This window comes from Taeniopygia guttata, chromosome 4, assembly GCF_048771995.1.
Source record: "Taeniopygia guttata chromosome 4, bTaeGut7.mat, whole genome shotgun sequence".
NCBI lineage: Eukaryota > Metazoa > Chordata > Aves > Passeriformes > Estrildidae > Taeniopygia > Taeniopygia guttata.
The window spans coordinates 14,251,415-14,278,534 of NC_133028.1; the positions used below are offsets into that span (position 1 = coordinate 14,251,415).

General features: G+C 39.3%; 1 protein-coding gene across 6 annotated transcripts in view; it reads right to left on the reverse strand.

The window, feature by feature from the left end:
- BOD1L1 (biorientation of chromosomes in cell division 1 like 1) overlaps positions 1 to 22,591 on the reverse strand; it is a 36,727-nt gene extending 14,136 nt beyond the window's left edge. For 2 of the 6 annotated variants that reach the window (XR_012055533.1, XR_012055534.1), the window contains exons 1-14: positions 21,979 to 22,591; positions 21,487 to 21,611; positions 20,044 to 20,234; positions 18,284 to 18,889; positions 17,664 to 17,813; positions 16,198 to 16,367; positions 15,219 to 15,342; positions 14,726 to 14,870; positions 13,993 to 14,068; positions 7,166 to 13,259; positions 5,020 to 5,081; positions 3,585 to 3,654; positions 1,074 to 1,117; positions 96 to 183 (exon numbers count right to left, since the gene is read on the reverse strand). Coding sequence is in view for 4 of the 6 variants with exons in the window: in XM_030270761.4 (XP_030126621.4) it covers positions 96 to 183; positions 1,074 to 1,117; positions 3,585 to 3,654; positions 5,020 to 5,081; positions 7,166 to 13,259; positions 13,993 to 14,068; positions 14,726 to 14,870; positions 15,219 to 15,342; positions 16,198 to 16,367; positions 17,664 to 17,813; positions 18,284 to 18,889; positions 20,044 to 20,234; positions 21,487 to 21,611; positions 21,979 to 22,173 (8,140 nt within the window). In the remaining 2 variants the exon portion in view is untranslated. The remainder of the gene's footprint in view (positions 1 to 95; positions 184 to 1,073; positions 1,118 to 3,584; positions 3,655 to 5,019; positions 5,082 to 7,165; positions 13,260 to 13,992; positions 14,069 to 14,725; positions 14,871 to 15,218; positions 15,343 to 16,197; positions 16,368 to 17,663; positions 17,814 to 18,283; positions 18,890 to 20,043; positions 20,235 to 21,486; positions 21,612 to 21,978) is intronic. The other 4 variants (XM_030270761.4, XM_030270759.4, XM_030270758.4 and 1 more) reach the window with 4 other exon arrangements.
- Between the last annotated feature and the right edge of the window lie 4,529 nt (positions 22,592 to 27,120).

Genomic DNA, 27,120 nt, shown 5'->3' on the forward strand with positions numbered 1-27,120 from the left:
CAAAAATACCATTTTATGGTCTAGACACAGTAGGACATGGCTTTGCTGTGCACAGAAAAGCTTTGCACAAATTCCTGTACTTCTGTATCACTTACATTTTTCTTTATCCAATGTTTCTGAAGATTTACATTGAATTCCTCTGGATCTGTGTTCTTCAGTTATCTGGGTAGTCAAGTTTTCCACCTACACACAAAACACAAAGAAAGATAACTTATTTTTTTCCAGGAAATTTATAAACACAGAAGGGAGGAACTTTTCCCTACTTGCTACTTCCAAGCACAACATACATTAAAATGGAAAGCAGCCGTCACGAAGGAATTTATTCCTAGAACTCAAGTAACATTCCTACTACAGAACAGCATGACCAAAAAACTTCAAACTTGCAGTATTTTCAGAATTTTTGATTGATATTTTCATTGAAAAAAGTCTAAGAATTAAGCACCCTACTACATTTTTAAAAGTACTTCATCACAGTAAACCACACAGAGTATTTCTGGATTTAACATTTTCCTACACTCAGAACAACAGAATTACCTCATTAGCATCAGCAATGTGGCCAACCAGCATTTCAATACAGTAATAAATATATTTACTACCCAAGTTTAATTAATCACAAACACAATTTCAGCCTGCTACCTGTATTAAATGTACTGGTTTTGCTCCATAAGATACACTTTACATTTGCAAGTTTCCAAGTTATCCCTCTTACAAGTTCTTGTGAAAGACAGCACACTGCATTAAATAGGTTTCTAATTGTGACCAAAACCTCCAAGAATATTCCCTATTTTTTTCCTCTAGTCTCATGGAGACCAGTCAAGCTTCTCTCTTCTGCCCGTTAACAATCTTGAAATAGTCATAGGCCATGGGACAACAATACAAGATTTGTTTACTGGCAGATTTGAAAGAATAATTAGACATCAACCTACACAGCTGCAGAGTTTCAATAAACATAGGCTATACATACACAAAAATAATATTTTCCTTTACAGAATACTTAATGTAAATAGAAATAAATTCAAGTGTGAGAAAAGCAGCACAGATTTAGAGAATTAATTTAAAAACCAAGTACTTACATGAGAAGTTTCTTTTTCTAAAGGAGTATTCTTCTGCAGCATATCTATTAAAAATAAGTTTAACACAATCAGAAAAGCTAAGCAAACACAAAGTATCACACTATCCTGTACTTCACCTCCCTGAAAGGATTAGAGACAACCTGAAACTATATAAAACTTACTTTCAATGTCAGAAATAAGGGACAACAAATCTTTTCTTTAACAGTCTACCCACAAAACAAAACAAGATATGAATTCCTTAACACAGAATAACTGAGAATCACTTTATGGCTGAAATACAGCCAAAGAAGGGGCTGTCATCTTTCAAATTTACGGCAAATTTGAAATTTCAAATATATTCTACATCTGAATTAGAATTTCATCCCTCACAATCTCGGATTCTGGATCATCAGATGAAGTAGAATGTGATTAAGCTACATTAGAATTCCAGAGAACTAAAGTTTGCATAATTGTACTACTAAAAACCTGTAGCTGACAGAATGCACATAAGGAAATTGTCCAGTTGCTAAACTCCACTATACACTGATGAAGTCGAGCCTCAGCCTTCCATATCACAAAAATAGGGAAAATAATTATAAGAGTTGATAAGTGGTCTGCAGTTTTGAAAGAATTCCATACCTTTCAATACACAAAGAGAATTATAAAGAAGCTGTTCCATCAAGTGTTCTTAAAATCTGATTCATAAAAGCACCAAATTAATACTTTGATTAAAAAAATCTGCTAAACATTCCAAGCAACTTTCCCTTCAGCTACCACAAAAACATAAACCTAAAATCAAATAAACCAAATTTTTTTACATAGAGTTTTATGTATTTTGCAGCTTGTTTCTTAAATCTCCATGTTTTAGCAACAATTCTTTCACAGCTATATTGCTGAGTTGCACATCTTTCAATTTTTAAAGCAGTGTCAAATTAAGAGCTAGTTCCTACCCACTCAAACAGCAGTGATTTGTTTACATTCCAAAGAATCTTGGACTACTAAACTACTGTGTCTGCTGTTCATACTCATGACAGGACACACATTTGTCTTTTAAACAACTTCCTTTTACGTATGTTGAGCTGTATGTATATATGCATGCATATATACATATAAGAGAGATTATTGTGGGGGAGGAAAAAAAACTCTCTACCAAGATCTACACAGCATTAGTCTTCAGTATGTCATATCCAACATGATTTACACAACAAATGGACTTTTGTTAAACATTTCACAAGAAACAAGATTATCTCAGCATGTTCAATCTGCACATTTAAAATTTTAAGTACTGTCTGTCTGGGTGACTGGGTGATGGGAAGTGGCAGTTTTAAAGGCACTTCAGAGAAACCTCACAGAAAAACCTGTTCAGATTTTAGATCTGTCATTCTGAAGTCTACATTCTTCTAACCAATTCTCAGGGTTTACATTTGCTTTCTTGTGAGTAGAGCATGTCTCTTATCACTCAGCTGAATTACAACACGCTATAACCAGGTATATGAATCTGACTTACCTGGAGAATAAAAAAAGAATTCCAAAGTTTTATACCAATGCTCATATCTCACCTTACAGCTGTTTTTATTTTCTATTTGGTATGTCTAAAAATTGAGATCTGAGTTTAACAGCGTGTCCCTTCACAGAATCTAGGCCTTCAGCTGCAGCCTTCTGTTAGAGGAAATGCATCTTTAACCTCCCTGGACAATATAAGCAGCAGTAACACCGGTACCTCTTGGGATTCATTTTAGTTCTGCTCGCTATTCCAGTAACTGAGGATTAGCTCTCATCTGGTAGTGTTGTAAACATCTCTGTAATGCATCTGGACCACAAAATCCATCAAGATGGGCACAAAGAAGGAGTTTGTTTCTGGTTTAACAAGAAAGCCAAACAACTGCAATACATAATTTGGGCTTGGGAAGAATGGATTCTTTTTCAGTTTTGGTCCTACTGAAGATTACTTTAAGTACATGGAAAAACAATCACTAAGCACAGATCCAAGCTAATTGCGGTTTCTAACTACTAGATTATTACCTACTTGTAACTGCCCTTCAAATTTGAGTGAATGGGCACAATTATTTTAATCTTTTAGGTAAGAAGAAAAAAAAAAAAACAACAGTCTTTGTGACTTGTCCTATAGTACTTACTATTTTCATACCCTCACAAGGCCTGTCACAGCACCCTAAAACCAAGATGTTCTACATCTATAATGAAAAAAGCTATTCCTTGGGGAAGTTTCTGCATCTTTCCTAGACAAATGTTTTTCTTTATTTATTGATTCTAAGTAGAATATTAGCAGTTGACTTTTTTAAAATCTCAAATTTTAAAATCCTTTCTTACTTTCAGCATATCATGTTGGAGGAAAGTCTGACCCTCCTTTCCCACAAACCAAATTCAAGGCCCCCTGAACTCCTAGATACAGTTAAAGACTGAAGGCTTTCTTCAACTCCTTTATACAGCATATATAACAGATCTGCAACCTTCTCATCATAAGTAATAGTCCCTTCAGTATGAAACTAAGTTGCTATCAAGCATAAAAATCACCTTTTTGCAATTCTTTAGTCTGAAGATCCACACATTCTTCTTCACTTCTTGCACTTTCAGGCTGTTGTGACTAAGCACAAAATCAAAAGAAAGAAATATTGCAGATATTCAGAACAATTATGTCTCACTCTGCTCCTGTGTGTCATGATGAACATTGTCTTATAATGAACTATAAAAGTCTTCAAAAGCTTTCTTCTTATTATTAAGACATCAGTACATATATTAAGAAGGAACAGTCAGAGCTATGTTCAACAGCACAGTATTTAGATTTGACCTTAGAGTTAACATTAGTACCTGAGTTTAGTTTAAAAAAGCAGATTTCAGGAATTCAAGGTGCAACACCTACTCTGAGCTCCAAATAAAACCAATAGCCTAGAAATGTTCACCTAAACAAGGAAAAAAGAATCTGTTATGTATAACAAATCACAATGATCTCCCTTCAATTTGTGTTTTGGGTGGATTTTTTAGATTTGCTTGCTTTTAAAAAAAACCTAAGTTACAGATCAGCTCCAAGTTACCATTGCATAAACAATGCTATATGGAGCTAAGTGTATTAAGTCTGATCTGAACACTGTAAACTCAGCTACAGTTCCACATGATGGCTATACTGACTCCAGAACCATGTTATGCTGGTAAACAGTGCAGCTGTTTGCAGCTGGAATTATCAATAATTCCCACCAGTTTGAAGCTGACTTCCTGAAATCCACCCTTTCATAGATGCTTGAATCTCTGAACCGTGGTATCCCTCAAAAACCTATTCTCAGTGCTTGGCAAGATACATGAACGCACTCCTGCATCTGAATGAAGAATTAAACCATGTGGAATCCTGCCTGCTATGGAACACAGCCCAGACACACAGACCCAGCTTTGGTCTTACACAAGCTGTAGGTGACCATGAACCCAGACACCCTGGATTACCCAGGGTGACAGCAGGTAAGGGGCTGCAGTTATCAGAAGACAGCAGCAGCAGGTATTGCTCACACACACACAGATGTGTGAGTCTGCAGACTGGCTAGGAAGTGATTTAACACAATTAACAGCAGTGTAGGTTTGTTTACTGGTTCAAAGGACTAAACCAACATTTGCCAGCTCTAAGAGCTGGAGTGTGGGTGACTATGTTGCAGGGAACATGCACACAGTATGATATATTTTTAAAAAAACAAACTTCAATGCCTCAGTCACAGAAGGAGTATGGCTGAAAGAGGGAATTATTCCTAACACAGAATAACATGGACAACCCACAATTTAAAAGCCAGCTGCTTAGAAAACTATAGCTGAATAACCTGAAAAATTACTCTTTCAAAGTTCTCCAGTTTAAATTTTTAAATCTCCATTTTTGCTGCACAAAAATCAAAACATACAGGAAGAAACCCTAGCGAGATGTATGAGTAAGCAAGAAACAGTGTAGTAAAAATTTTCACAATAACATAAATACCTTGTCAGTTCTCAAGGTACTTTCTAGTTCTTCTGTCAACTTTGGTAAGGCTGCATTATTGCCTAATGAAATACAAATATGTTAAAATTATCAGAATACATTATTTACAGCATTTATCTCATAATACAGTAGAATTTTACTTCTGAGTACCTCATGAATATGGCACATAAATTTAAACCCTTCCTGTGAACAACAGAAACAACAGCCAGTCTGTTTACAGCAAACCAGCTCAATAAAACCCAAACCTGGCATCTGCAAGAACACAAGTACTGCTATGTTTTCCTTAAATACAAAAGGCTTGGAAAATAGGGGATATCAGGATTTAACACAGCTTACTTATGAATTCTGACTTTGGCTTTTTTCCTTGCTTATTTATGTATTCTAACTTTGGTCTTTTCTTCTCGCTTTTCCTTCAAAAAGAAACCATCAACAGATTTTTTTAGATCAAATTCCAAACAGCAAACTACCTCTGTATTAATAAATGCAGAACTAAGAGTTAATATTAAGGATATATTTTGCTTTAAGTGACAATTAGGTCTAAATCTGCCAGCTCTAGAACCATAATCAATCAAAATGTTCCATTTCTACAGAGACTGAAAACTCAGTAGTTCTTGTTAGCATCAAAAGAGTTTCATAAAATCATAACACCCCTTCCCATTTCATTCACCAGGGGAACAACTGTATGCTTGTAATGTCTTAAAAACAGGCCATGGCAGCAGCAAAAGTCACATGAGTTTTACAGCATTTTCAGAAACCTATTTCAGAACCCTGTTTAGAAAGCTTTTCCTAAACAAAAAGAAATACAACATGATAATTCACCAATGATGCATGCAAAGTGATTACATGATGGTTGCAGTTCACAGAAAAAGTACCATTACCATTTATAAAACCTACATCAATGGACAACAAGGATTGAGGCAAGCACTGAGACAGGAATACTTCACTGTGTAGTATTTTACACTTTCATGGCTCATTTGCCTCTTGTATAAACAGCAAATAACATTTTCCAAGCTTACAAAACCAGCACCTTTCCTAGAAAAATTCCTAAAATCCCAGAATCTGCAGAGACAGCTTTCTCAACGCAAATGTCAATAAAACTAGAGAATAAAGCCAGCCTTTAAGAAACTGGACCTAAATCCACATTATATTTTTCTTTTAATTCTAGCAAAGATAGACATGAGAAGATTTAAAAAACAGTACTTGATCAGCATTGTTTCCCTTCGTGTGGCATAAATAGGTTTTTCTACAGTTTAATTTCCACAAAATTTATCATGAAGTCACAACCTTGATTTCATTACAGCATCTACACAATTCATTAATGTTGAATAAACCAGGCGCTTCAGCTACTTCAGAGGGTCAAAGAAATGCAAGGTCAAAAATAGTAGAATGTCCATTACACTGTATTTTAGGAACCAGCAACCATGCAGATTCACTTCAAATGTCAGCATAGAAAAATAGATCTGGATATAGAGTATGATATCCTTAATGCCATATGCTATAATTTGCTATTTAAAATAGACATCTACTGCTCACTTAAAATACTTATTTAGGATAACTGGCTGATTCCTTTGTAACACAAAGCAGAACCATTTCAAGTGTATTCATAAGACAAAATTAAGTGTAATATAGTGAATCTGAACATGATCACTAAATAATAGCCCAGAGAAAATCTGCAGTCGTGATTAAGGACAGCCAATCTTAACCTTCAAAATTATTATGAACCTATCTTTCTAAAATGATGACCATATGTCAAAATGAAATGCATCCTCTTTCCTAAAAAACTTTTTGAATTTTGTAACACATTAATAACAAAACCCATGTGTACCTCCACAATAATTACCCCTTGCAAATAACTTTAGATATTGGCTGACAACTTTAAGTCAATGTATTTTAGTAATTTCTTGCACTCTAATATTTGTTTTCCAACACAACTCAGGTAATTGTGCTCAGTTGGTCTTGTTCACCCAGAATCACATGCTTATTTGTCACCAATTCTGAAGTGTATTAATAGCCATTTTGCAACTAACGAAGAAGTGAGGTATATCTAAACAGTACAAGTTATTCCTAACTATAATGGTAAAATGCATCTGTTTATGACAACTTATGAACTGAAGAATCAAAAAAAAAAAAAAAAAGAAATCCTCACCTGAATTAAAGGTTGCATTACTTTTCTGAAAAGTAACTTCAATGCCAGTATCACCTGTTCTGACCAAGTTGGTTTTCTCATCACTGTCATACAGCTTTTCTACATGCAACGAAGTGAGGTCCCTTTTTTTCCCTAGTTCTGCTTCATGGTTGGTGTTTACAGTCACTTCATTTGCAGAAACTAAGGAAAGAGCCTGTGTCTTAGGCAGGGGAGTCCTTATTTCAGATAAGTCACTTTCTACAAGTACATTCGAATTTAATTTATAGTTTACATCCTTTACAGCTTCACTCTCTTTCTCTGCTTCTGAAATTGTACTGGAGAGTTCCGATGTAATGCTCCCACACAAAACATCTTCCTCTTGCTCATTGTCCTCACCTGCCTCTGGGGAAGGACTATCAGCAGTCTCTGTACTAATCTCCACGCAAAGGGCCTCATCTACACTCATGAGGTTCACTGCATTTTCATCTGTTTCTGTGATTTCACTGTCTACTGTGGCCCGAGATGCTGCCGATTCTGTCCTCACCCCACTCTCATGTGTCTCGTTCTCTCTATCAATAACAAGCAAAGAATTCCCGCTTTTTTCTGGGCCTGTAGTTGAAAGAATGCATTCAATCTGGTTAGCAGTATTAATAATTTCTTCACTTTTGTCTTTTATTTCTGTAGTCTCAGTAGCAAGCTGACTTTCTTCTATGACTGTGAAGGTGAAGAGACTATCACATTCTTCCATTGAGCTCAGAGTGATCACTGGCCCCTCCTCCTTATCTTCTATATTTGAAGCAGTGTGTTTATCTTCACTGTCAGTTGCAACTTGTAGAACAGGAGCTCCACATTCTCCCACAAAAATCACAGAACCTTTGCTTTTCCCATCTGCATCGAAAGCAGTTAGTCCAAATTGTTCATCTGCAGTTGCAGTGGGCTCCACCACCCTACATTCCTCTGATGCATTTGGAGAGAGAATGGCACCTTCATCTCCTGCTACAATGAGCTGACTTTCAGATTGTGGTGCTGCACTGATCAGGACTATCTCACATTCTTCTGTCATGCTTGTAGTGATCATAGCAGCTTCACATCTTCCTTCTGTTTCTGAAGCAGTGAGACTGTTTTCATCTTGCACAGCTACACTAGACATAGGAACTTCAAAACATTCCGCTGTACTTGTAGAGATCATTAGTGTTTCATTCTTTGACTCTGTGTCTGAGATATGCTGAATCACCTCTTCCGTGACTTCACTTGACATTAGGATTACTTGTTCTTCCACAACACTTGTAGAAATCATAGCACACTCATCCTTTTCTTCCTTCCCACTAGCAGTTGGGTGACTTCCATCATCACCATTATCATCTCCTCCTGTGCTGGATTCACTAGGCATGGGAACCTCATATAACTCCATATCTACGGAAACCATAGTATTCTCACTCATTTCTTCTGTTTTCACAGAGGGGAGCTGACCATCATATTCAATAGCTGCACTTGACATAGGAGCCTCAAATTCCTCCACAATACTGGTGGAAATCATAGTGCACTCATCTTTCTCCTGCTTACTGCTGTAAGTATTCACACACTCTTTAAACTCTGTAGCTGTGCTGGGCATAGGCACTGTGTCTTCAGTGTCTGTTAAGATCATAGAGTTTTCCCCACTTTCATTTACTCTTGCAACAGCAAGTGGACCTTCTTCAGCATCTGTGGCTGAATGTAAAGGAGCATCTTCCACTGTGCTGGTAGAGATGACATCACCTTTTACCTTTACTTCCCTGTCAGCAGGAGTATGAGAAGTATCATCCTTCTTTGGAACTGCACTACTTATAGAGGCATCAAGTCCTCTGCTGTCAAATAAAGTCATGGCTTTCTCATGTTTGTCTTCAGCACCAAACTGTGTCTTATCTTGCACTGCCATAGCACTAGTCATGGGAGCCTCACATTCCTCAGCATCTGAGGGAAGCAAGGTACCTTCACACTTTCCTGTCTGTGCAGCTAGGGCACCCTCATCTGCAGCACTTGCACTGGTCACGCTGCTTTCAACAATGCCTTTATAATTTCTGCAGTCTGTGCCACAATTAGCTTCTTTCTCTGCACTTGTCATGCTGTCGACAGTAAGCTTATTTATAACTGTGCCAACCACTCCTGACTCAGCTTCCATTTGTTCAGCAACTATGCAGATAATGGAACTTTCACCTTCTTCTGCACCTATACAAATTAGTGCACTTTCACTTTCCACTCCTGTACAAGTAGAAGCATGCTCATTTTCTTCATTTCCTCTTCCTGTACTGGACACAATATCCTCACCTTCTTCATCCTCTTCTTTTGAGCCTGTACTAGTCACAAAACCTTCATCATCACACAGACCTACACTGACTGTAGTGATACTGGCTTCTTCCTTTGCCCTTGTACTGTCCATTAGACTTTCACATTTTTCAGTTTCTAAACAAACTACAAATCCCTCGTTGCTGTCTTCTAGCCCTGTGCAGACTGCTGAAATTTCAGCATCATCTTCTGGGGTTATGCCTGTGCTGGTTACTGCACTTTCACCATTTACAGTATCCTCAGATTTGTCACCACTAGTTCCAGCTGTAGCACTGTTGTTTGTGACCACTGCAACACATGCACCAGTTACAGTATTTTCTCCTTGGGTATCTGTACCAGTCACAGAGCAGATGATGAAGTTATGACCTCTTTCTTCTGCACCTGTGCAAGTCACAGTACCTTCATGCTCTCTTACTTGGCCAGCTGTCACATTGCCCCTAAATTCACCTGAATTATCAACACTGGTTGACCCTTCACCTGTTTCTGTCCCTGCACTAGTTACAGCTCCATCGCTCTCCATTTCACCTACGCAGGACACAGAACTTTCAAATTTGCCTGTATCTACACAAGTTGAGGTATTTTGCTTTTCTTCGGAGCCTGCACTAGTCACAGCATCATCTTTTTCTTCTGTCCCAGCACTATTCACACTGTCTTCAATTTCTACTCCACTTGGGTTCACTGAATCCTTACCGCTTTCTTCTGCATCAACCATGGTACTGTCACCATTTTCTTCTCCTTCTGTACTTGTTAGGAAGCTTTCACTTTCTGCTAATCCTTCAGTGACAACACTGCCACCACCTTCTTCAGCTGCTGCAACAGTGCAGTCACCAATATCTGCTTCTGTGACAAAACTGCAGCCCTCACTACGTTTTACCCACATGCCTGTTGTGAAACCTTCATCAGCTTCTATGCTTGTGCATATTACTGTCACCTCACTTTCTTCTGAGCAAGTGGTTGTAGCATCACTGTCCTTTCCAGAATGTGATGTACCCTCAGCTCCTTCTCCTCCTGTACTAGTTGCCATTGCAGTGCTCTCAGTGATCTTTTCTGTGCTAGTTCCTATCACACTGGCAGGAGATTTTTGTAGGCTGCTATACAACAAACTAAGTTTACTACTTCCTGCACTGGTACCTACAGCATTACTTTCATTTTTGTCTTCCATGCTAACCACATTAGTCCCTTCTTGCCCATTAGCTATAACAGAGCCTTTGAAACTTTCCTCAGGAACTCCTTCAGGCACTAAAACAGAGGAAGACTGGATCATATCATCACTGTCATGCACCTTCTTCTTTTCCACACTATCCATCATTGTGCTTCTTTCTCCCTTTGTGGAAGGATCTATATTCAAGCACTCTCTTCCTTTTCTTCTTGGGGTAAGTCCCTCTGTTCTTACATTTCCATGATCTTCATTTATGCCAGACACCAAGTTTTCCTCTTTTCTTTTTAACTTCCTGTATTGACAGCCTTCTGATTTTGCTGCTTCATTGTAATCTTTTTGCCTACATAACCCAGCTGTACTGTCTTCCATTGCCTGTTCATCAGGCCGGGACACCTCATTAACTTTTTCCACTCTGTTTGCCACAACGGTGTTGTCACCATCATTTTTCAGGACAGAACTCGGCACTGCACGATCTTGCTCCTGTACAACCTGTGCTGTATCATTCTTCAAAAGGAAAGCATCTTCCAATAAGGAAGTCCCATCTGAATTGTGGCATTCTTTAGACGTCGTACCTAAAGAATCTGTAGAGATATCCATAGAGTTTGCATTAGCAGCATCTTCTCTTGGAGAATTAATTGCTAAAGGAACATCATCTGAATTAGAATTTATCACAGTTCTTAAATTCTTTGGTCTTCTGCTATCTTTTGAAGCCTGATCCTTACTAGATGCATTCTTTAAGGTTCTACCACTTGTTTCATACACAATACTTGTTTTATAAGCCCCTTGTTTACCGGGACCTTGAGCCATGGAAGCTTTTTTGGACAAAGGGTCTAAGGCACCAACTTGTTTATTTGAAGTATCTTGTTCAACAGTTTTTTCAGCTGCAGGCAGAAACTGTGATTCACAGGCTTCAGGATCTGCCAAGCTGTGTTTTAACTCCTTATTTGAGACAGAACGAGATCCTTTTTGTTTTACTGCACACTTGGCATCTGTGGCTTGGAGAGAGTTTTGAATGTTTTTTCCATCAATTTTAGATGCTTCCTGTGCTTTTGTTTTTTTCAAATCAAGTTCAATCAGCTCTTCCTCATGACCAGCATGCAAGTCATTATTCGTGGTTGCCTTTTGAGGGGCTGGAACCTGGTTGCTTTCAGTTGTGCTAGCTGATTGTTTTTCCTCCTTAAGTAAATCTTGGTTTGATATGTTGCCTTTCCTATTTTCACAGGATACTTTCTTGCTTTGTTTTTTATCTACTGCCATTGTGACATTAGATAATCTTTCATGCCCACTCTCCATTTCTTTAGTATCTTTATCTTCCAATTTGATGTTCTCTTCCTTCTTCTTTATTTCCTTGTTGCTGTGCTTTAAGTTTCTGCTTTTATGACCTTCAGCAGAGAACCTTCTTTCTAGTTTGGAATTACTTAAATCTTTATCACTTCTGTACTTCTCTTTTACAGCCCCTTTTTCTCCAGAGTGTAACTTAACTCTGTGACTAAACTCTTTTTGTGATCCCTGAGTTGACTGTGGGCCACTTGCAAGTTGAAACTCAGCACCACTCTCCTCCAAACCTTTATCTTCATTCCTGGATTTGTGCTGTTTATCTGAATCATTGTCTTCCATGCTCTTATCTTTGTCTAGTTTCTGTCCAGTGTCTTGTTTTGTTAATTCCTGTAATTCTGTTTCAGATGCTTTGAACTGTTTACTATGACTCTTTGACTTGGACTTTAACAAAACCTTGTCCTCTGCAAGGCTCTTAGATCTTCGTCTGTCTTTATGAACACCATCTTCAAGTTTTACATTACTATCAGAGTTAGTTGATTCTATTTCATGTTTATCTTCTGAATAGCTTTCGCTCCTTCTGTGTGATGCTGAACCAGGTTGCTTTGAGGCACTTAGGGAATCCTTCTGTGGCTTAGAATCACTCAAGGACCTTTTGGTCTTGTATTCCGCTCTTGGTTTGTCTGTTGAGAGATGTCTGTCTTTTTTGTTTTCTTTCCGCAGCAATTCTTCAGCTTTTAAGGTTGATTCAGAAGGGTTTTTACCATCTTTTCCTGTTACTGATACTCTCCGTTCACTTCGGTGTTTACTTTTTCTTTCACATTTGTCATCGGAGGAAACCTTTATTTGTTGATTATGTTTCTGCCCACCATCCTCTCCTTTCAAACTTCGTTCAAATGAATGAAGTTCAGCATCTTCACCTGACTTGTGAATACCATCTCCTTTATATTTGTGCTTTAAAGGAAGCTTATCTTCTAAAGCAGCTCTTTCCTTTTCATTTTTGTCTCTGTAAGACTTGGCTTCTTTTTTGGCAGAATTTCTCATATGTTGAATTTCTGTGTCAGTATCTTTTTTGGGGTGTTTTTCATTCTTAGATATGGATTTCTGCTTCTGTGGTTCTTCAGTATTGACTTCTGCTTTATCCACTTGTTTTTTCACATCCCTTGTTTCGCTGTCCTGCTGAGCTCCTTCAGACTGAAGAGAAGTGGAGGTTTTTCTTTTATGTTCTTTTTCTGCTTTAGAATCACTTTTGCTTTCCTCAGCTGAATGTCCCCATTCTGAAAGTCTTCTAAGTTGTTTACAGATTTCATTTTTACCATGATTGTGCTTCAATTCTTTGGAAGAATTTTTTTCACAGGTCTACAAAAGAGATTTTTAAAAAATATATAAATATACATTACACAGTTCCCTCACTTATGTGCCTGAACAGAACTGGCAAGAAAGCACAAAATCTTGAAAAAAGCCTTAACACAATAGGGAATACACTTAACATTGTAATAAAAATTCATTTTAGCCAGGAAATGAAAATTGCCATTTTCCTTTCAGCTATATGCTGTAGTGGAAAAACTGAAAGCAGAACAAGTTATCCTTAAGCTGTCTGAACTTTATTATTTTTTCTTCATAAGATATATTTTTTTAAATTACTATAAAGGGTTTTTGAATAGACAATCACAATTTCAAGTATACTCTATAAGCTACTTTAAATAGCTATTATGCCATCTGGTAAAACACAACTGTAACTAAAAATCTGAAACTAAACAACACACCAAAACCTAAAAAAGCTGCATCTAGATTTCTACTTGAACTTCTGCTCTTTTTAAAAACTCAGCATGCTTCACAGATTAGGGCTCAAACTGCATCTCAGGTTCTACTACAACATGCATCAGCACTGAAGCCACATTTAAGTGGCTACTGGAATTCAGAAAACATTACTACAGTGATGTCAGATCACTAATATAACTAAAAGGAGCAGGCAGGGAAAAACTTATGAGTGAGAATGAATGCAATTATATGCAGCTTGGTGTGGACATATGAAAGAGTACTATCAGAATTAAAAGGAAGATCGTAAGATTTATCCTTAAGAGACACCTACCTCATTTGTCTTTTGCATTTCTTTAGAATCTTCTTCAGATGGCTCATTTTTCTTTCTGCAGCTATCTTCAGCATGCCTGAAACAGGTATTTGGACAATTTAACAAAGAACAATTGGTACTAGCTTATCACTACTTCACAAACTTTCTGCTTTCAAAGCTGAACACGAGAGAGAAATGCCCACTAAAAATACAGAAACTGAGCATGATCACCAAACTTCTGACTAACCAATTCACCCAGGCTATCTTCTCCTGCAAAATTATATATATCAGTTTCAAAAATACCCTGAATACCAGTGCTTTTAAGCAGTATTAGTATGACATTGGTACTGTTGTGTCCCAGTAAAATGGGTAAAAGTCCTCCTTGCCCCATTTTACCTATATGCAGACAGCTATGCACAAAGTACGTATCTACACGAAACATCTATCTAAAGATGAAACCAACTTGACTTGCCTATTAGATGCACAAACATGTAAAAGCTCTCCATTCTCACACCTTTATTACCATTCTGTGAAAAACCACAAAGACTGCTACTGCAGTCTGAGCTGCAACATATTGAATCAGCTGTAATGTTTCTGCCAGAATTTAATGTTTATTAGTAACAATATTATGCAAATATTTTAAGAAAAAACTCTTTAAATGGATAAGGCTAAGCACAAAGTTGAAAATAACCTTTCCAGTCCACAAAAATTAATATTCAAAACATTAAGTGCTTTTGAGAAAATACATAAATACCGTGAATCTCTTTTTCTTTTTCTGCTCAGGGCCACTTTTTTTTCCAAAAATTTCTGTTCTTTAAGCACATCCTTAATGCTGGTACCAGTTGTTTTTGACTCTAGACTTTTTGATGAAAGTTCTTCCAATTGTAAGCCACTTTTTCCTAAAATAACACACAAATGGTGAAATACATACACATCATTATATTAATGCTTCAGCTATAAACATGACAGAAAGCAGTACAAAGAGTATTCAGGTGTAGCAGAGAATAGCAGCTAGGTGTTAATTAAGCTTAAGCAGTGTAATGCATATATGAAAAAGTGAAGATGAACTTCTGTATTAATACTTAGCAGTATCATTTTTTGTTACATCACTGTTGAGATGTTGGGCTATTAAAGGAAGGAAATTACTATAGCCATATATGACCATTATTCAAAGCTGAATGTTTTATTCTATAGAAGGAAAGCAAGAGTAGGGTGATGTGGGCTACTCACAGCTTTTCTTCTCATACCTTTAGCATTCTGATTTCCAGGTTTTAGGGATTTCGTCTTTTCTGCAGCCTTCTGTTTACGTTTTTCTTCAAGTCTCTCTCTGTTAATTCGTCTTCTAAGGAGTCTCTCTTCTTTTTCTTTGGCCTAGAGACACAAAACCAAAGAAAACTATTTATCATTCTTTGACTACAAATATAAGTCGAAACCCCATAGAAAACAGAACCCTGTAGACTAAGGCAAACTAAAACATAAATACATGTTAGAAATAATATAAAAGTTAATGGAATCCTCTAACATTTTTGTGAAGTTAATTAGTGAGTTGCAGAATTTCCTTGCTGCTCAACACTGCAGACTGAAGCTATGCAACATTCTCAAAGAATGTATGTTCTATCTGTACATATATACAATAGATACATATTTATTTTAAGCATAAATATATGTATCTGGCCAACAGAGAAAATCTAAAAGAACTGCTGCTCCGTCTTCTCTGTGCTGGCACTTCTGCCACAGAACAGACTGCATATGCTTAAATCTGTTTCCATTCTCATTGGCCGCAGACTTGCTACAAACTACTGATTTCATGGTCAGCAAGGACTATATTTGTGAAGAGCTGAAGTAATGAAGTAGCCTGCAGTACTCAACACAAGCCTGATCTACTGAAAAACCCCACTGAAGCCAGGCTGCGGGTAGATATACAATACTTTCTTCATCCAAATTGTCATGGTATTTTGGCAGGAGGGGAAGGAGATAGAAAATTCTGTCATTGCTTTACTAAAACCAGCAGAGCAAAGCGCTGCGCTGGAAAGCAGATCATGCCATACTGATGGAAACCTGAAGAAAGGAGAGCTGTAGAACAAGGAGGAAAAAAAAAACAAAAAACTGAAGGGAGAAGAAACTGAAGTCTCCTCCTTGCACAAACCATCACCAAACCAGAAGTGGAGTTTCTGCTCTAGAAAGTTTTGGGGCCAGAATGTGAGCAGTAGCAACACCTGCACTCACAATGGACTGACGGCGCTGTTCTACGGTTCGTTCATCGTCAGAATCACTGAAGTATTTGGAGTACAGGAAAGGCTTGCGAACATACGCGTGGCGAACAGGCTTGGCTTTCCCATCGCTCAGCTCGTTCGCATGGGGCTTCGTCTTACTTTGACTGCTTTTCTCCTCTTCATCTAAGGAAAGATTGGTGAGTGTAGAGATATACTGATAAATAAGGACAGTGCTTTCAACAAAACTTTTAAGAAGGCAAAGCTACTCAAAATGTACCAACCATTATTTACTCTAAAACCATAAACAGTTAATAAACCTAAATCCTTTTAGTATCAAAATATCACTAGATGATGAAAAAATCAAAAGTGCATTGATGTGTTTGCGTACATCATTCTGCCAAAAAATTGCATGACACAAGCCCAGTAATAAACCAGGACACAACAACCGCGCTTACCCCGTTTGCCTCTAATCCCACTACCCCTTTACACATAGTATTTAGTAGCTAGCTATGCATGAGAAGCCTATGTAATTTCTTCTATGTATTAAATTTTAATTATCTCCACACCAAAAATATCAGTACAGTATTTGAGTACATAAAAACTAGTTGGATGAATGAAATACATACACAAAACACACTGTTGTTTACACACATCTAAGTATTAATCAAGTAAAAATACATAAATATATTCCAGTTTTATCAGGATTACTAGAAATAGTGTAATACTGTATAAATTATTTGTATTCACAAAACATACTTAAGGCTTGCTTTCCTTTCATAAATATTTAGTCATAACTGAACATAATCTGTCATCTTTCAAAGTAAGACCAAAGCCAGAGAATACACATGCGATTCAGAGCTTCTAAATTATATTTTGAGAGCAGAAAAGGTAAGCTGTGAGCATACTAGAAAGAATTAGTTCAGGTACTACGGCATTCTGCATTATAAAGTGGAAAGTTTTATGAACTGCAGACATCAGTCTGAAGTCTGTACTACAGAGGCAGAACACAAATAGGCAACACAGTTAGTGAAATACTTGGTGTTTCTGAACTTTTAAAGCTAGATCCATTCCTGTTCTTTCTACTGTGGCCAAGCTCCTGAATCCTAAGGCTCTAAACCCAGTCTGGTCTGCAACCACTACCCTGGGATCACAAAGCTCTCCAGTGTTATTCCAAGTTCATGGCAGCCGGGAGGGGAAGAAACCCCACAGAACAGTGGCATTCACCACTAAGGGCTTTTGTCACCATGTAATACTGTAGCATAATAAACATTTACAGTATTTAGAGTATACTATATTATATGAATAAAAATATTCAAAAAACTACTCATCTTTTGCAAATGCACAAATATTATCCAGTTGACATTCAAAGCCTCTCTCATAGGTAGGTACAATACTGCAAACTCTCAAATTTACAACATGGTACACTCAACAAAAGCATTGCATACTCTTTATTCCCAGTTAACAATGTAATTATTTTACCACCTGATGTGATCTCCCCCTCTTCAGTACTGTCAGAAATTACAGGCTCCTCTTCACTCTCCTCTTCAAAGGAAGAAAGGTCACTGGTATGGACAGAGCTGACTGTGATGTCACTGAGTACATCCATATCTGAATCTATTAACATATTTTCTTGCAAAGGAAAAAGTAAAAACAAAGAGCTGTAAGGCAGCATACTGAGTTTGTTAAACTTCTCCTACCAAAACATCAATTTTGTTACTGAAAACAAAACTATGTTAAGAATTAGAAATAAGAAAACAAAATCATAACACTGTAATTAAATAACCAGGCTAACTCTGGTTTATTCAAAATAAAAATCACTCTGAGGTAGAACTATGAACATTAAATGAGGATATAAACTGTTGAGAGAATTTGCCAGATTAAGATGACCAATCACACACCTGAGAAATCAAAGGTCATCTGACTCCTAATTCAGGTACCTCAGTTAAGAGAGATGGGGGAAATCCAATTGTCATTAGCAGACCAGTTTGCCAGAACTAGCAGAAAACTTACATTCCAAATATACTGATTCAACTTCTGAATTAACTTAAAAACCTCACTCCTAATCTATATTTTCAGGAAGAGTATTGCCCACACCATACCTTCTTTAGTGCTTTCAGCTGTTTTATGTTTATTGCTATTTTTTTCTGGAACTAAGTGCTTCACTGGTTCTGACTCTTTTGCTTGCTTTTCTTCTTTTGACTTTGTAGTATCATCGCTTTTCTTTGAATGATCAGATTTCTTGTCAAGTTTTTCCTTCTTTTCTTTTCTTCTTTCACTTTTTTCACTGCTCTCTGGTTTCTTGTCAAATTTATCCAATAATTTACTCTTTACATCTTCACTTTCCTGTGGAATATCTTTACTTGTAAACGTATTAGTATCCTTTGCTGAATTTTTTATTTCTTCACTTTGGCAGGGAAGCTCATTTAAATCTTCACACTTTGTAAGCGTTTCAGCCCCTTCTCCAGAAAGGTCACAAACTGCCTTTTCTTTGTCTGGCAAGTCCTCTGCATTTCTTTCTTTATCAGTGCTACCATCCACACTCTGCTGAGATGAGAGTTTTTTTGCAACTTTGTCATTGTTCTTGGGATTTGAGGTCTCTGTTGAAGCCCTGGCAGCACTAGCTTCTTGATTAAGAGAAGTTATTGTTTCCAAAATGGACATTGCATCACTAGCAACATTAGCACTTGGAGTTGCAGCAGAGACACCTTGAATAGTAAGAAAGAACAGAGTTTTACTTAACCCTATTTTCCATAATTCTGTTCCGATAGAAGGTTAAATGTGTGAAAAAGAATAAGCACTCTACAAAATAGACATACCTAACTAAAATATTTGACTAATTTCGCCTAGAGAGATTTTGGCTAAAAAAAAAAAAAAAAGAACTGTATAAAAATCTCCAAGATGTGTTCGGGCAGCAAGCACTGTACAATTACCAGAGATCCATTTTGCTCTGTGACACACCGCTGTTCCTGAGCTCTGCCTACAGAAAGTGAGGATTGTCAATGGGAGTGACATCTGAACACAGCCCTTGTTCAACTTTACCAACATCCTAATTCAGATGACGACTCTGGCTAAAATACTACGTACATAATACATATTCTACGTATATATATGTATATACACTGCAAGAGAAAGTTGGTAGCTCACACCTCTAATATCTCCATAAATGTCACAGAAAATCAACTCAGCATACTGACTATATAACAAGATTATCAGAAATACCTTATCACTTATCATTTTAGAACAAGTTTTGAAGACGAAGCATTAGGCAGAATAGCACTGAGAACTGCAGCTGGCTTGTTAACCCATTTTAAAGGAAGTGGGCCTCACAGGATAAAGGCTTGGATTTAAATAAAGGTTACAAAGAGATGGATGGCTGTGGAGTCTCTTAGAACAGGAAAGAATGGACAATTACCTGCAGGAGCGTTTAGGAGTTGATACAGGTAATATTAGGACCTTAGCCATCCAAATTTTATGACACACAGCAACTGCACAGGGAACTCTCTCTTAAATAATTCTTTCATCTCTACTGATGGACAAAAAAAGTTGCATCATTGTTCTCTTACACATCTATGTCTTATCTGATCCTATAATACTGAGACCAACTTTTCTCCCCACAATAAGCTGATCCCTCATAATCTCAAGCAGAAGTGAAAGAGTGAAATGGTCACACCGTGACATCTCTTTTGCCTTCTACATTTAAACATAGAGTAAGAGACAAGTGTTCTGGCATGCTGCCTGGAGCTCAGCTTGCTAATACTGATACTAACAGTATTATGGTATCACAAAACCTAGTAAATGATTCTGCTCTCTTAAACACCATTCTTTTGTAAATATACTACTCAGAGAAATGGTAGAATACCTTGTACTGTAACAGAAGCATCTGCTTTCTCCTCACTTGGAGACGTACTGGGGCCTGCCTCCTCTTTGTGATTCAATGTGGCTAAAAATTCATGGACAGCTTTTTCCACCTGAGGTCTGAATGTGTGGTTGATCTTTGGGTCCACAACCTGAGAAATAATTCTGTCAATTCCCGATTCCAACATTCCAGACCTGGAACAAAGTTACATAAATTAGTATGAAAAAATAGTTTTTAAGAACATATTAATAAAATATGATCATTTAGATGTGCTCCAATGAAGCACCAATGTTTCCTGGGCATTTCCACAGCTATGCACTTAGCCAGTGCCTTACTCATAAGAAAAAATGTGCTAGAGAAACAAAACAATCCAAGCACATGGAATTAATACAACAAGCAGCCTGTTGTTACATCATTAGTGATTACAAGTGTCATCAAACTGCAAAACCAGTATTTTTGAAAAAACTTTAGAAGAAACTTTGTATTAGGAATTACTATAGCAAAAAAGAGATGAATTACAGATGGTATGAGGCATAAATAACTACTAAACCACTCATCACTACCCTAAGTTACTTTCTGCCCAGTATTATGAGGCAAGTTCTGCAGCTTTATAGAACACATTTAGCCTTCAGTAAAATAAAAAAGAAAAGAAAATCCACAGCTATAAAACTTATCTTTTTAGACCCCTGTAGTCTTTTGTGGGACATATGACACCTCTTGTCGTCATTGCTTTTTGAACAAGAAAGAACAGTTGCTTCCTTCCCTACAAACCAAACAGTCCTCAGTACAAGTTATCAATGGTACCACCAGAGTACAACTCATTAAGTTTGTCCCCAAATCCATGGTTTGACCCAATTTAATGGCCAAACTCATGGTACTTTGAAGAAATTTCCTAATGTTTCTCATTAGTATAATATTTGAAAAGAGAGTCCAGAGGAACCTTCATGAAATAATGTCATATCAGGTTAAAGTGTCTGACAAAATTTTAACAATAACACCAGTTCTTAAAACCTCTTCTCTGTCCAGCTAGATTTAAATACATTTTTCTATTTTGTGACTTCAGCTTTATACTCTGCAGAGTTTAGTCTGTGGAACGTTTCTCCTTAGCTCTAAAAATGATAACTGCAATTTTACTAACAGCTCCCTTAAAAGAAAAAGCAAAGATAGCATTTAGCTAAGGAGTTACATCTCAAGTCAAAATTGAGTTTTCCACCCCTGCATAAACTTGGATCAGATCAAAGAACATCTGCAGTCTAATTCTGACTAATACTGAGGGCAAGTTACTACCCCCAGTAGTATTCTATTTTAAACACTGAGAGGGGAAAACAACCCAACTTCTTCAGACGTTTCTCTTAAGAAAGCAACCCACTTTACATTGACCCAGACCCTTTGTCACCTATCACAGTACACAAGTATGTTCAGAGCAACCCCAGAGCTGTCACTTACTTGAGAACCTGCTGTCTAATATTATTTCTCAGCTGGTTCTTGTTGAGATGAGGACTCCAAGTATGAGTTGCCAAATGGTTGGAAACAAAGTTGTCAACGCGCTGTCTCAAATTCTGGTAGGCAGGCTAGAAAGCAACAGCAGAGAGGTTGGACGGGAAGGATCACGTAAGTGGCCGGTTATCCTCCCGGAGGCCAGGCTGCTACAGCAAGGAGCCCCGTCGGAAGCCCCGGTGCTCCGCAGGCGCAGCCGCTGCCCTGCGGCAGCGCGTTAAACGCTGCCCCGCCGGGCCCTGCGCGAACCGGGCGTGTGTGACCGTGCGTGCCCGGCCGGCCAGCCGCGCTCCGGCCGAACGCGGGCTCCGGCTTCGCTCCCCGGCCGCGAGCGGAGCCGCTCCGCACCGCCCGGCGCACTGCCCCCGCCCGGGCCCGTCCCGACCGCCCGGAGTCCGGGGCGCTGGGATCCCCCGAGCCTCCGCTCCCGCCCGCCCGCACCTTGGTGTCCACGTCGGCCAAGCAGTCGCGGCGGAACTGGTCGAAGAGCCCCTGGCTCTTGAGGTGGTTAACGATCATGGAGACCAGCTCGGGCTCGGCCGCGCCGCCCCCCGCGCCGGCCCCGGCCCCCGGCAGCGGCGGCGGCTGCTGAGGGGGCGGCGGCGGGGGCGGCGGGGGCTGGGGGTTGGTGGCCATGGGGGCGGCGGGGCGGCGGCTGCTGCCGGCGGTGCCGGCCGGGCCCCGGGACGGGGCTGCTCAGCGAGCAGCGGCGGCGCTGGCCCCGGAAGCGGAAGGGGACGGCGGGAGGAAGCGGCGAAGGGGGGAGGCGGAGGCGCCGCCGCCGAGAGCGGCGCCATCGGCGCGGGACGAGCACTGGCGGGGCCGCGCGCAGCCGCCGCGGGCCCTGCACAGGGGCGGAGGGGGCGGAGCCGCTCGCGGCCCCCGGGCCGGCGCGACCCCGATCCGCCGGGCTGAGGGGGGGGAGAGGAGAGGAGCGGCCGCGGCGCCGCTCGGCCTCCGCCCGTTGCGCACAAGGCCCCCCGCGCGGCGCGGCCGCCGCCGGGCGCTGCGGGCACCGCGGGCGCGCCGCTGTCCCCCGCCGCCCCGCGCCGCTGCTGCGCTCCCGGCGGCGCCGCGCGGCCCCGCCCTGCGGCCCGCCCCTTCCTGCGCCCGCCGCCATCGCCGTGCGGCCGGCGCGCGCGCTTCCTCCCGCAGGGGCGGGGCGGCGCCGCGGGGTCACCGGCGGCGGAAGCGGATCGGGGTCGCGGCCGGGGCCGGGATCGCCATCGCGATCGGAGTGGCGGTGGCGCCGCTCGGGACGTCCCGGGGCTGTTCCGGGCTGATAACGGGCGCTGCCTCCGCTGCCGCCCCGTGCGGCCTCAGCGGCCGCTGTCGCCGCGGCCCTGGAGGAAGCGGCTGGAAGATGATTCTTAAAATACTCGAATTTAAGCTTGCCACCTTTACCTGTCAGTGCATTCTCATGCGCTCTTGTAAAAGAAATGTCTTCAACCCATTTCTTGTTTCCTGGTTACCTTCTTGGCCCTTGTTTTTCATGTGTCAGTGTTACAGTCGCAACTGTCCAATGTGCTGAGGCAAGGAAGATTCAGATTAGATATTAGAAAACATATTTTTCACTGTTTGGGTGGTCAGGCATTGCAGTGGGTTGCCCAGCAAAGTGATGGAGCCACTGTCCCTGGAATTGTGTGAGGCATTTGGATCTGGTGCTGTGTGATGCAATTTAACCTGTAGCCCCTGCTATATATGTTTACAAACTGGTTATGACTAAAATTGCTTTTGCATTCTCTTTTAGGACACTCTAACTTTTAAATATTTTTGACATGTTTTTAATACAAGACGTCTCAGCAAGTTTCCTAATGTCTTCTAAATAAAGTAGACAGCAGATGTAGTTCCAGATGCAGTTCCTAAACCTCAAGCAGTATTTGAATTGTTGAGGAAATACTAAGATGTGAGAGAGGCAGAAATGAGATGTATATGATATTGTGGGAACAAATTGTTACATGGCTGCAGGCTGGAGAAGTACATGAAAGTACAAGTCACAAGTGTCAGGGAAGGTGCTTGTGGCTCAGAATGCCTGCTCTGTGGGCTACTGGGAACTGGGAAGGTATTTTTTTCTCTTTCTAGCTCTAGGCTTCCTTTTTGTCCCTGAATATGAGAACGACTCTAAGGCTGGACAGATCCATTTCGGCCATTGCTGTCACATCAGCAAGCCGCTCAACTTGTGATTTCAAATTGACATATTTTTATCTCAGATTTTGTCTCATTTTTGTCTAACTAGGGGCACAAATGTCATGATTTTCACCTGAAGCAGAAATAGGAATAAAATACTGTGATGAATTTGGAAATACTTTTACTTGTAGTAGCATAAGTAAACATAAAGCACTGGCAATAGCTCACTTCTACTTTTTTAGACAATGATGCAGAAATCTTATTCTATGCATGCCTACCACAGGTATCAAATTCAGAGTAGCCAACGTGCCCAACTGATTCTATGAGTGTTCATAGACTTAAACTCACTTGAGGTCAGTTCATACCATAATTGTTAAAAATTATGGCTGAACTTGACAGGTTTGTTGATATTTTCTGTTTTTTTTTTTTTTTTTTTTTTTTTTTGTCAGTGAAACACTTTGTGTAGTTTTTTCCTCAAAAACTTTGTTCATGCTGTGTATGCTGGTAATGAATCTAAATTTATGAAGTATGTGAAATCCAGGTGACAGCTGGATTAAGAAAGTAAAAAAAGAAGGTAAAAGTCCTTCACTTTGCATGGATTAATCTGAACAAATTTGGTAGTGATAGGAGATGCCCTTCTGTGATGAACGCTGTTGCAAAATTCTGTGCTGTGCAAAGATAAAGTACTGCTGTTGGTACTGAGCGTACAAAGGTGCTGTTCCTCTTTAACCACTGCAGTCTTTTACAGACAGGGGTACACAGAAAGGGGAGCTCTTTAGTAACATTTTGAGTTTTGTAGTAAAAATAAAGACTTTTTAACAGGAATAACTGAAATGCCTGAGCAGATTCTTGGGTAGTAAAAGCTCTAAAGCTGCCCAACACCAACAAGAGATCTGTCCTGCATGAATTGCTCACTTCTTCCTCTGCATATGTAGTAACATGTCTGTGGCTTGCACCATCTGTGTTACCATCCATTCTCTGAGGTTTATTATCTTTTATTGTGTGGCTTATTGCTATGTTGTTTATTATGGCACAATAAACCCTAGAACTGGATGGTGAATTGATTTGTTGTATGAATGTGCATTGCCTGATGCATATTTAATTTTTGTTTCCCCCTGTGCATAAACAGTATACTTTTATGATTGTCTCTAGTTAGAGAAAGCCTCAGATTTTCTGGTGCTTGCTGTTACAGGATTTTTCTAAAAAAAAAAAGCAAAATTATGCCTAGGAGCAGCACTAGTAATCATAATCTAGTCCGCTGTATTTTGGAGCAGCAGAGAAACGGTGCCAGCATTGCTGAGGTTTTATGCTTCATCAATAACAGCATATGTGGCTTCAGCTAAGCTGCAGCGTGAAATGCTGTAGTTGCAGGACTGAAATGTAGCCAAGGCACAGACTGTACCTTCAGCTGTGATGTGACTGGAATGATGTCCATATCCTTACATGGGAATAGTTGCAGTAGATAAAATGTTATTGGACTGCCATAAATGGAGGATATGATTCTGTAATCGTTTTTTTAGGTATGTAAATAAGAACATTTGGATAAACTATTTAGTAGTGCATGCTTGAAGTGCTTTTTCTGGCTTGTAACCATGTTTCCTTCCAGGTGTCAGTCATGTTTTTATCTGTTCAAACAGGTATATACATGTATTTATAGCTTTTATTTGGCTGGCAAGTAGTCCCTGTATAAAATGTGAAGCATGTGGCTTAAGTGAATTATCTGTAGAACAGCAAATGTATTTTGCTTCAATGGGAGACTGCCTGTTGTGTTTTCTACACGCAAGCCTTTGGCAAGTGCATGAAAACAGTGACTAGACAACGTTTTTAAGTGATGAAAGGAAAGCTTTTATTTGGAGTAGGCTGTCATGACCTTGCACTGACACCTCAAAAACTCTTTGGTCACTTCTAAAGAGAGCAAAACTAAAACTACCATGTGACCCTGGTTCTCCCACTGGAACTGACCAGGATAATTGTTAGTGATGCTTAAGGTCAGCAGAGATGGACATTTGGTGGCTCCTCAAATTGGCAAGTTAAATAGACAGAGTGAAGTGCTTTGTAAAAATACTGAAGTTTTCATGTTTAGTAGTAATATAACTGCTTGTATTTGCAGGGAAGATTGTCTGATTAAGGTTTGAGAAAAAGTGAAGTCTTCTAAGTCACATTTCATCAACCTGGATTTTTTAATACTTTTTATTGATATGCAGAGACATTAACTCATTTTATGTAGCCTAACATGGTAGAACCATTTAAAGTTACAGCTCTGAGTATAACTTTATCTGAAAAGTTAGGATTATTTTTTCCAATTTCAGAACTTCAGTGTGACACCAATCTTGCACATAATGCTTTTTAAAGTACATTATTTTGAAGATACAGCTATGCCTCTTCTCCATTTTTCTTATTTTATGTCTCTGTCAATGCCAAGAAATTGAGTTTCTGGATGCCCAAGTTTTGTGAGATGAATAGAGCCTGTTTAGAGGGTGACATTTGAGAGCAAAAAAAGATTACTGTCACAAATAGCTTTAATACACAACATTACTTGATTTTGTTGTTGTTGTAACCAAGAAAGGAATCTTCAAGGGCAGATGGAGCCTTGACCTGCCTGTGAGAGGAAAGCCCATCGGTGTGGCCGTGGCTGTGACTGGTGATGCAACGTTTGTGCTGTTCACTCTCATGGCAATGAGAGGAGGGACAGGCACATGACAGCTTTCTTACCTCTTCACAAGCAAACAATGACTAATGGATGTAATATTGTTTGGATTGTTGTTGGCATCTAGGAAGTTTGACATCTAATTCCTGCTAATGTGATCGATGATCTCAGTGTATCTTTTTTCCCCCTTTTTTTTTTTTTTTTTTTTTTTTTTTTTTTTTTTAGTGTAGGTTCCTAGGTTCCTGCATGCTGGAGAATTCCCACTTTATTTCTCCATTCTGGTGAAAATGTTAGAAGGAGTTACTGTGCTCCTTTTAATAGAGTTTTTACTTTGGTGTTTGTTTTTGACTGGAAAATACATGTTTTTGCTATTGGTGTACAGAGAGACAGAGAAAACTTAATGGAAACTTGTACTCCAGAGAGAGCACAAGAGATTAGACATTCTTTCTACACTCTTTCACTTTTGCCGAAATGTAATTTTAATGGTAAGGTAAAATGGTACAGCTTGAACATGAAAGCAGAGTCAGTGGATACACAAAAGCATGACACATTTTATATCAGCATTCTTTGCTGACTACAAGGTGAAATCAAGGTGGAGGCATTGCTTAAATGGAATGCATGAAGCTTAAAGTAGAGCTGATGGACTGAATTTTGCTTTAATTTATACCTGGTGTAGTTCCATTGAAGTCAGCAGGGAGATGGATCAAAGCAGGACTTTGTTACTAAATAATAGGGTGCTCAAAATTGCTCATGCCATCATTTCTGCAACCTTGGTTGTAATCCTCCAGTAAAAATGAGAGTTATTGTAT